Here is a 10272-nt window from a genome sequence, read left to right as displayed (position 1 = left end):
GCCCCCTGGTCCTGGTTGTGGGTTCCCTGGGGAGAAGGGTGGCCCTGCGCTTTGGCGGCAGGGGTAGTTTTGGGAAGAGGAATGAGGGGCTGGGGCCCACTAGCTGACCCCTTCTGGCTGGGAGAGTGGGCAGGACTGGGTCCTCGTGAGGACAAGATGCCTTGCTGTCTGCTTGCTGCTGCGTCAGCAGCAGGTGACCGTGCCCTGGGCCTCCAGCTATGCTCTGGCTGGGGCCTGGGGCGCAGGCAGTGTCCCCGTGCTGCCTGCCTGTGTGCTGGCTGCAGTGATTTGCATCTGCAGGTGAATGCAGGAGGCCATTTGGGGCTGAGGACCCTGAGCCAGGATGAGGCTAGACACAATCCTGGGCTCGAGCACTGGTTCCCTCCCAGGAGACACTGGCTGTGCTAGCAGAGAGGGTTCAGGGGCTGGGTGCAGGCTTCCCCCAGTCCTCCCTGCAGCAGCATGTGCTGCTGTTTGTAAGGTACCTCCTAGAGTTGCACCCTGATCTTGTGCTAGAAGTGCAGAGCAAAGGGGAGCCTCTCCTCTGCTCTCCCCACCTTCCTATGTGACCCTGCTCCCCCCAGGGGGTCAGGGACATGGCTGGCACCTGCAGCTTGCTCAGCTGCAGTGTGACCACCACAAGGGCAGGTGACTGCCACACACCACTAAGGGATGTCCACCACAGCAGGGGGTCCTGTGCCCACCCCAGAGCACAGTCCTTGGGCCTTCAGCTCCCCCAGGGCAGGGCCACCAACCCAGCCTGAGTCCCCAGCCAGCCTCCAGCCCCTTGACTGCAGCACAGGCCAGGATGAGAGGCAGGGCTGAGTCTCCCCACCATGAATATCAGATTAAATCCCCTACCCGTGCTGGCTTGCCAGCTTTGCCGGCAAAGAGTGAAGCTGCAGCAGTCAGCACGAACACACAACAGGTTTGCTGATGCCTGCAAATCCCCACCCTGGCTCTGCTCCCTGTGTCTGCGCCAGTTGCAGCAGTGCTTGTAGCACCCACCGTGTGTTATTCAGTGGACCAAGACCTCTGTGCCTGGGGCTGGCTTTGCTGTGGGCTGACCCCTCCCCTAGAGGTAATTGTACTTTTTCCCTCCCTTGTCTGATTCTGCCAGCCATGGGCAAGCAGACCAAAACCAGCATTAGCACGGCTTCTTCCAGTGCCCAGGAGGCTGTAAAGCGGCTGGGGCAGAGGTGGAGTGTGGGGGAAGACAGCCCCCTGCCCAGGAGAGCTGGGAGCCAGGCAGCAGGGAGAGAATCTGCTCAAACCAACCATTTATAGAGACTAGGGTGTCTGGGGCACTCCCTGCGCAGCAGCACTGTGACCCTCACTGTACGGCTGGCAGTGATGCCAGGGGCAGCCCTGCCAGCTGCTGTGTCAGTAGGTGAAGCCGGCCTCGTTGTACACGGTGAACACCTTCTCCAGAGCGCACAGGTAGGCAGCAGTTCTCTGGTCCAGGCCCAGGTTGTACCTTGCAGCCATGGTCATAATTTGCTAGAGAGAGAGATGTGAGGCTGGTTGGTACGTGCTGGGAGGGTCTGGGGGCAAGGGGGGGGCAGAGGACGCAGCGAGGGGTCTGTTCTGTAAGACCTGGAGCTACCTATGAGCAGGTCTGGAGAGACTCTCCCACTGCTGCCCCATAGCGCTCCCCTGGGGACAGACCCTGTGCCCACAGGTGGGCTCCATGAACACAGCTCACACTGCTGAGCACGGCATGCACCCACCTCCCCGAGAGGTGTCACGAGACCACCCCCCACCCAGCACTGCACCCCCGGCTCATCTAAGCAACCCTGGAAATGGGGCGCACAGGTTTGCAGGAAGAAAGGGACAGGGATGCAGCAGCAACAAGGGATGCTGCTGAGCACGAGGCTTTACCCGAACCGTGGATACAGCCACCACTGGGAAGATGAATCACCATCACCAGGCCTCATGCTGACCTGCCAGGACTGGTGATGGGGTGCTGTGGGTGGGCACCGCCCAAATACAGCCCAGAGTCTCTGCAGTGAGGCAAGGGGCCCAAGAGCAGGGATGGGTGAGGCAAAGAGCCCTCGGAGGTACCTTGGCTGACTGCTCCATGGTGTAGGCCAGACCCGAATACACGATGTCCTTCTCTGAGACACCCTGAGGGGGACAACAAGTGAATCCTTTGTGGGAGAGGCTAGAGGTTGGCCCCCCAAACTCATTTATCAAACACAGCCCCTCTGCTCAGTGCAGGACCACCACAGGTAGTGCAAGCTTGGCTTGCCACCTCTACAGCTGGTTCCAGCACATGGCTTGGCTCCTAAGGGACTCCCTGCAGCACCCTCAGATGGCAGGGCTGTACCACCACAGATGGCATCTCCACCCCATCCCCTCCGTCAGTGGGATGATAGCACAGGGGGCTCTGTAGGTGCCACAAGCTCGGCTTTCAGCAATGGGATGGCAGACAGGAGTGTCTGGGAATGTGAAACAAGTGAGCCAGGACAACCCTCCATGGTTGTAGGCACTTACAGTCACACGGGCCTGGAACTCTGGGGACGGGATGATGGGGATCTCCCCTCTGGCCTTGCCAAACCACTGCTCCAGGCTGTGCTGAACTGACTGCAGGAGGTGGTAGCTGGATTCCCACTCGTACTTGAAGCTGAGGCGGCCGTAGCTAACGTGGTTCAGGTTCTTCAGCCACTCAAAGAAGGACACAGTCACACCACCTGCATTCACATACACGTCCTGCCAAGAGCAGTACACGCTTCAGATGTGCTGCTCAGGGTGACCCCAAGACACATGACCAATCTGTAGATCTCTCCTCCTCTGCCTTGGGTCCCTCCCTATACCCTTGGGCTCTGCCCTCAGAGACAGTCCTGAGGTTACTGGGATGGCCAAATCCTAGAACCACAGTTGCTCTGCACTGCCTCTGAGCAGAGACACCAGCTGCTCTGACAGCCTGTGTGACATGGCACAGTTTGCTGCTGGCCCATCAGCAGCTGCAGGACATCCTGGTGCTGGCCAGGTGCCCCATGACTATCGCTGCTGCAGCTAAGAACCAGGAGGGTTCGGAAGAGAAACCAAGCATCTGAGATGTCCTCAGGAGCTGGGGCAAGGCAGGGAAGAGGCTGACTGAGACAGCACCATCAACGCTGCCTGATCCCAGAGCCTGGCAGAGTCCAGCTGGATCCACATCGGTGCAGCTGACAACACTGTGTGGCCCTAACAGCCACGAGCCCACCATCTCCCCGTGTGCGTGGGGATGGACATACCGGGATGACCAGGATGTTTCTTTGCAGGAATATCTCGTGTGCTGCTGGTGTAGTGGGGCCATTGGCAGCTTCTGCAATGATCTGAGAGCACAAGTAGAACAGAGGTGAGATAGGTGGAAGAAATGAAAGAAGAAACCAGTGACAGGCTGCTTTCCCTGCTGCTGGGATCCGCCCCCCTCCCCGGCCACTTCTGGCAGCAGGGGTCTGGGCACTCGCTCCCCACTAGAGCTGTTCAGAATGAGCAAAAGCTCAGACCTCATGTTTTGCACAGAATGAGTAGAGGCTCAGGCTCCAAAAGACTTTGCTGTGACAGAGTCCCAGGTTCCAGCATGTCCTATCTCTTCGGTCCCTAGAGCTCACAAGTGAAGGGAGGAAGCTGGTATTTGTAGCAGTCCCCTGCTTTGATCACTGTCACCTGGTGCCTATGATTTCCAGTGTCAACACGGTGACACCCAGTACCTTTGAGGGTATCATCTCCTCTGCCCTGGGGGGAGCATCTGATACAGCAATGAAGACTGAGGATGCCAGAAGAGCCAGCCAAGGTCACTCCAACGATCCTTACTCCCTGCCAGCAAAGGGAAGGGCTTGGGCTTTCTTCCTCCCCTAAACTATGTGACCTGCTACCTCTGCCTCACACTCTGTCCCTCTGGCACAGTGGGCAAGTTGTCAGTGCAGTGATGTGACACCTCACTGGGGTGCTGAGTGCCAAAAGTGAAGGTTCAGCTGGGCCGCTGTCACTAGCACACCAATGCAGGGCCTGTTGGGAGTGTGTGGCATGAGTGGTCTGTACCTTTGCTTGCACCCAGGGTGCATTCTCCCTTGTGAGCTGCTTCTCAATAGCGGCAGGGATGAGGATGTCGCAGGGCACCTCCAGGACGCTGCCATCATAGGGCTCTGCTTTTGGGAAGCCAACTATGGTGCCGTGGCCCTGGAATGAGTAGGAGCGTCTGGCTGGGCCCAGCCTGGCAGTGTTGAGCACTGCCCTCAGAGGTGGGCTCTGTAGGAGATGAGGGGCAGCCCCCTTCTCTGTGGGCATTTCAGAGACAGGCACTGACCACCACTCCCTAAGAACAGGGGCTGGGTTGACTGGTGTCCTGGTTTCAGCTGGGATAGAGTTAATTTTCCTCCTAGTAGCTGGTATAGTGTTATGTTTTGGATTCAGTGTGAGAAGAATGTTGATAACACGCCGATGTTTTCAGTTGTTGCTAAGTAGTGTTTAGACCAAGTCAAAGATTTTTCTTTCAGCTTCTCATGCCCAGCCAGCAAGAAGGCTGGAGGGGCACAAGGAGTTGGGAAGGCACACAGCCATGACAGCTGACCCAAACTGGCCAAAGGGATATTCCATACCATGTGATGTCATGCCCAGTATATAAACTGGTGGAGTTGGCCTGGGGTGGGGATCGCTGCTTGGGAACTATCTGGGCATCAGTCAGCGAGTGCTGAGCAATTGCATTGTGCATCACTTGTTTTGTATATTCCAATCCTTTCATTATTTTTGTCATTTTATTATTGTTACTATTATCATTACTAGTTTCTTCCTTTCCGTTCTATTAAACTGGTCTTATCTCAACCCACGAGTTTTATCTTTTTTTTCCCCCGATTCTCTCCCCCATCCCACTGGGTGGCGGGGGAGTGAGTGAGTGGCTGTGTGGTGCTTAGTTGCTGACTGGGGTGAAACCACAACAACTGGGCTCAACTCACCTGCTGATAGTCTTCTAGCTCCTTGGGGTCAATCCCTCCAGGATTGTAAATGGCTCCATCGGTCTCCCCAACACAGATGCAGCGGGCTCCATAATCATGCAGGTACTTCATGGTGTGCAGCCCCACTTTGCCAAAGCCCTACAGCAACACAGAGCAGAGACAGTCTGGGGAGAGGGAAGTTGTGGGGACAAACACTGAAAACTGACCTGCTGTTCTGGTAACAGTCCCCTCTGAGGAGCTTGAGCTGAGAAGCACAAATAGGAACCCCTGATCTAGCAGGTCTTGGTGAATGTTTTGGCTGGATGGAGCCTAGGACCTGGCAGGACAGAAATCTCTTTGGCTAGTTAGAGGGTTGTGAAAAGCAGAGCCCATGGGATAAGGGCTTCCCACTCAGCCTGTCTTTATCACCTCCAGAGCTCCTGGACGTGATGTTCCAAGCACAGCATGCCATTCAGTTTCTAAGGGCCAATCTTGGTAGAATACAGATCCAGTGAGAAACACAGTCTCTTGATGGACACCATGCAGAACCTAGGCACAATCCGAGCAATCTTCCTGCACCTCATGCTAAGGGGGTGTGATCAGCTGCCATGGCATAGGGCAGGGCCATGGGGGTAGCTCAGCTCTTCTTATGGGAACAGATGATTTTGCACTGTCTGCCCCAAAGCACTTGCTAGCTTGGTACAGCTCCTAAAACAACACTGGTTCCTGAGACTGCAAAAAGAGCTCCCAAACACAGCAAAATTATACACACAGTAGCCAAGGACTTCAGCCTTCTCATTCTCTGCCACATCAGCGAAGCAGAAGGATGTGTGGAAAGGGATGATCAAAGGCAGGGCCATTCCCGAGGGCACTGCGGGCAGCAGCTCCGGGTGCAGCCTCTGTTCAAAGCCTCTTCCCCGCGGCAGGGAGCTGCGTTGGGGAGCGAGCGCTCAGAGGAAAGCAGAGAGTGCCAGCCACAGGCAAGACTTCAGCTGCGCAGTTTCCAGTTTATTTCTCCCTTGCAGAGAGCAGTGGCCTCAGCAGCAAACGGGCAGCTGCGGGCAGAGCAGGCAGTGGATTGGGGCAGCAGTGCCTGGCAGAGAGCAGGAGCTCCTGGAGCTACAGCAGGGGGAAGCACCTCACCGCAGTTATGAGCAGGCCCTGGGCTGCAGGGAAGGGAAGATCCTTCCTGGGAGGAGAGGGGTAAAGGCAGAGCTGGCACCCTCAGGGTCCCACCGAGCTCCCACGGTGCTAGGCAAGGCAATGCCAGTGTGGGTCAGACCCACAGAGCACCCAGAAGCGATGGGGGCTATACCCACAAGCAGGACATTCACTGTAGGTGACATCACAGCTTGCTGAGGCTGGTTTGGAGGTGACAGAAACGTGAAGTTGTCACTGGGGTCGGCTCTTTCCATCCAGTCTGGCAGAGCCCCCTGTTCCCTGCCACCTCTCCGCTCTGGCTGCTGCACAGGAGAGGGTCCGTCGCAGCTTCCATTTTGTGAGTGTTTTCAGGCGGGATGGCTACAGAGAAACCTTGGCAATGCCTGTGCAGTGTGAGCAACATAGCACCCCTTGACTGCTGGTTTGAGTTTCTAAGAGATAGGCTCTTAGAAACTGATCCACACACAGCAGGTCTGAAACACTGCTCAAACAAGTGCCAGCTGCCACAGGGTGAGGAGAGATTTGGGAAATCATGTCCAAGTAACACTGCAGGAGCCAAGACTGAAAGCTCTCCTGGAAAGGAGGGGCAGAAAGGTCCTAAGGAAGTGTCCTCTTCAAAGCTCTAGCTGGGCTGAGCACTCACCTGCAGCACAAAGGTCTTGCCGGGGAAGCCGGGGCTCAGGCCGATGCAGTCCATGTAGTCTGTGTTGGTGATGTAGTCCTCAATGCCATGCAGGACACCTCTCCCGGTGGCGGAGTGTCGCCCATGGATGCCTCCCTGGCTGATGGGCTTTCCTGTCACACACGCCTGGGCATTGATGTCCTGCAAGGCCAGGATGGGGAGAGAGAAGGTTAAGGTCTCACCTGGTGCAAGTCCTCTAGAGAGGACCTTCCCCAAGCCTCAGCTTCCCTCCCCCTCCCCCAAGCCTCAGCTAAACCTAAAGCAACACAGTGGCACACGCCTCTGGGCACAAACCCGCATAGTGCCCACGGCATCCCGGGCTCAAAACCAGCACTGTCGGAGCTTACCTGGTACCCCAGTGTGTGGGTGTAGGTGTCAGCTATCCAGGACATCTCCCGTTCCCCGGTACTGACATCGGGCGCCAGCACATCAATCCCAGGCCCTGCGGAATAGAAATATCTGTCTAATCCTGTCTTTGCAATTTGATTGCTCTGCTCCAACCAATGGCATGTGTACAGCCAGGTGATTTCCACAGGCTGGTCATGTCCTTGGGCACACCAAGGGTCCCCTGACCAAAGCATGGTGCTGCCCACACCCCAGGGTCTCTCCAGCTTCCCTCAGGCATGAGTGGCTTTGGCTATTGCAGGTCCTTTGCCTTTTGCAGGCCCTTTGCCTTGTCCCTTCCCAATAATTTCAAGTAAAGAGGGAGCGTAAAGGTCTTTGCCTTGTGACCAGCACCCCCTGAGCTCTCTATCACACACTGAGACAGGAGAAACTCACTCCTCCCTGCGACTGTGCAGGCCAGCGGGAATGGAGGATAATGCCCAGGTGAGAACCCTGCCCAGCAGCAGCTGGGAGGCAGCCTGGGCCAGCCCCGCCAGTGCTTGGCACTGCATGAGGCTCCCCCTGCTCCAAATTCACAGCGCAGGCAGAGCAAAGCGGTGAACAGACAGCAGAGCACCAGGGCAGTGAGCGCTGCTGACAGGCAGTGAGTGAGAGGCAGCCTCTGTGCCTGCCTAGCCAGGCAGCCGCTGCCCGCTCCACTGCGTGCAAGCCACACACTGCTTACAGAACCGGGACAAAACCATGCTCACCTATAAATCCCTTCTTGGCCATTTCTACAGTAAAATGCCTTGTTATTTTCTCCAGCTCATGTTCCTGTGCAAGAACAACAAAACACAGTTATTACTGCAGGCCCCAAGAAAAATCACAGAGCCGTGGTAAAGCATCCAGCAGCTGCCCTGCCCTGCCCGTACAGGGCAGACCCTGATGTCTCCAGGGAGTTCATTCACAGCAGCTGGGGATCCTGGATCGAAAAAAGGAGATGTGTAAACTCCTGGTCCCTTTGCTCACTGCGCTTCCAACCTCTTGCTGATTTGCACCTTCCCCCAGCACAGCAGGCAGCGGCAGGAACGTCCTTACTCCAGACTCCTTCAGCGTGTCTCTAGTCAGATGCACTGACCCATAAACCAGAGTTCACCACCCCTCTCCCTGCCCCAAGCTGCTTTTCACAGTAGCTGGGTGAGTGTTACTCACTACAAATGTCTCGCCCTGCTTGTCAGAGTGCATCGCTGTGATACGCATGGAGAGGGAGGGCTGTGCAAATGGAGCGTGAGTTATGGGCTGTCAGTGGGGGGAAGGAAAAGAGTGAACTCACCGAGTATTTCCTTGGATCGATCCTCACACCTGTCATGGCACCACCAAAAGGAACATCTGGAAAAGACCAGGTAAGGCAGACAGATGTTCTCTGCCAGCTCACCATCTCCCTGGGGGGAGGAGGTGACCATGGCAATCATGAACTTGTTGGTGAATCCAGGCAAGGGGCCAGTGCTTTCCCACACCACACACGGCTCCCCCCTAATGCCACGCGGCCTCTGCAGAGCAGAGCTGAAGGCAAGACAGGATATGGCCCCTGAGCCTGCCTCAAACGCCACCAGCCAGAGCTGAATCCATGACAACCCAAGCACAGAGACTGCATCTGAGAAGCACAGTGCTTGATGCTCCCTGATTAACACGAACATCCTGGACTGCCAGTGGCATATTTTGCAGCCACAGCAAGACTTGCCCTCGCACATCCGTGCCCAGAGGAACATCCTGCACTTCTGGAGCACTTCTGATTTTCAAAGCATCTAATGAGCTTTTCTGACTCACCGTATCATGGCCCCATCCCATGCCCAAATCGCCATGTGCTTTACGTTCCCCTTGTACTTACCCACTACGGCGCATTTGTATGTCATTAATGCAGCCAGGGCTTTTACTTCATCGACACCGACTGAGCTGCTGAAACGAACCCCTGGGAAAGGAGAGAGAAGAAATGAAGAGTCCCTGCCTTTTTACCACAAATGGCACAGAGGCATTATAGGAGAGGCTTTGATTCTTCTGAAACGGCAGCATCTCGTTGCAATAAGTGATCAGCAATTGTTCATCTAGACCTGTTCCTCCAGCTCACCACAGAATGGAAAGCAGTTTCCTACTAGCTGGCCATCCCACAGACACCGGCCTTTGCTGTGGCCAGCACTTCAAACAGCCCAGCCGCAGCACGGCAAAACCCTCAGCCTAAGGGCGAGGAGACAGGAGGCTCGGACCCCCCCTCAGGCTCAGAACAACTGTCACCGCTTTGAGGTTTAGGATGAGGCGTCAAATGCCTGCAGAAGTGGCCACCAGCCACACTGCTCTTGTGCTCCAGCACGAGCTGGAGCAGCTGGACTGCAGCTGAGGTTGGCAAAGCTGCCTCTCCCAGGTGCATTCTGTCCTTCTGCAGGATGCATCCAAGGATAGAGTCCTCCTGGGCACCTCCGTACGCATCCTGACCACCACTGCGCTAACGCAGATGCCTCTCACTTGGTCTCCCCACCCCCCGAGCCAGGCGGGGGTGAGCCCAGCCGAGCCCCACACGTAGGGCTGGGTAAGGATGGAGAAGTGCGTAGTGGGGCCGCAGCTTCCTGCCTCACCCCCTTTGCAGGGCAGGCGGTGCTGGCTGTGCTGGGCCCGCCAGCCCCGCACCACCTCCCAGGGGCCGCTGTCCCTGCGCAGGGGGAAGGACAGCTCCAGGACATGGCTGCAGTGCCAGATGGTCTCCAGGAGCCCGTGCACCCAGGGCAGCTCTCCCCACCGGGCCCCCGCCGCCACCTCTGCCTCCACCATGGCAGCCGCTTGCCTGTAGAAGGCCTCCACCATGGCCAGCAGCCCGGGGGCATCGGGGCTGCCCCTGGCCAGGCCGGCCGTGCCCCCGCCCCCAACATGGCTGCCCCTGCCCCACCGCCCCGCTAGCGGCCAATAAGGGCCACCCTGGGTGGCTGAGGGCGCGCCCTTCAGCAAACGGCTCTCTGATTGGCTGATTCCCGCAGGGATGGCCGTGAGGGGGCGCTGTGGAGAGAGGAATGGGCGGGGTGAGTACAGCAAGGCTTTTCTGATTGGCTGATTCTCCGGCCAATGGGAGATGGGAAGATGGGGCGGGGTCTGCACAGGGAGAAGAGGGCCCAGAGGGGGCGGGGCCAGTCGGGGGCGGGG

At 57.1% G+C, this 10272-nt stretch overlaps 1 protein-coding gene across 1 annotated transcript; it reads right to left on the bottom strand.

The window, feature by feature from the left end:
- Positions 1-1383: 1383 nt before the first annotated feature.
- Positions 1384-9939, bottom strand: LOC104839101 (glutamate dehydrogenase 1, mitochondrial-like). The gene is made up of 12 exons (XM_010579222.1): positions 9714-9939; positions 8975-9055; positions 8420-8475; positions 7857-7920; positions 7110-7204; positions 6724-6903; positions 4941-5078; positions 4030-4167; positions 3240-3320; positions 2497-2712; positions 2065-2127; positions 1384-1500 (listed from the first exon to the last, which is right to left on the bottom strand). The coding sequence occupies exons 1-12, from the start codon at positions 9937-9939 to the stop codon at positions 1384-1386; spliced, it is 1455 nt and encodes a 484-aa protein (XP_010577524.1).
- Positions 9940-10272: the final 333 nt, after the last annotated feature.

The sequence above is a fragment of the Haliaeetus leucocephalus genome, unplaced genomic scaffold (assembly GCF_000737465.1).
Source record: "Haliaeetus leucocephalus isolate CR32 unplaced genomic scaffold, Haliaeetus_leucocephalus-4.0 Scaffold656, whole genome shotgun sequence".
In the NCBI taxonomy this organism is placed as follows: Eukaryota; Metazoa; Chordata; class Aves; order Accipitriformes; family Accipitridae; genus Haliaeetus; species Haliaeetus leucocephalus.
The sequence above is the reverse complement of the archived record's forward strand: the minus strand, read 5'-3'. Positions and strand labels throughout refer to the sequence as shown.

Coding starts and splice junctions, on each gene's coding strand:
- LOC104839101 (XM_010579222.1), bottom strand. CDS start 9,939: ATGGTGGAGGCCTTCTACAGGCAAGCGGCTGCCATGGTGGAGGCAGAG. Junction 7,921..8,419: donor TCGATCCAAGGAAATACTCG/GTGAGTTCACTC, acceptor GTTCTTGCACAG/GAACATGAGCTGGAGAAAAT. Junction 6,904..7,109: donor CCCACACACTGGGGTACCAG/GTAAGCTCCGAC, acceptor CTGGCCTTGCAG/GACATCAATGCCCAGGCGTG.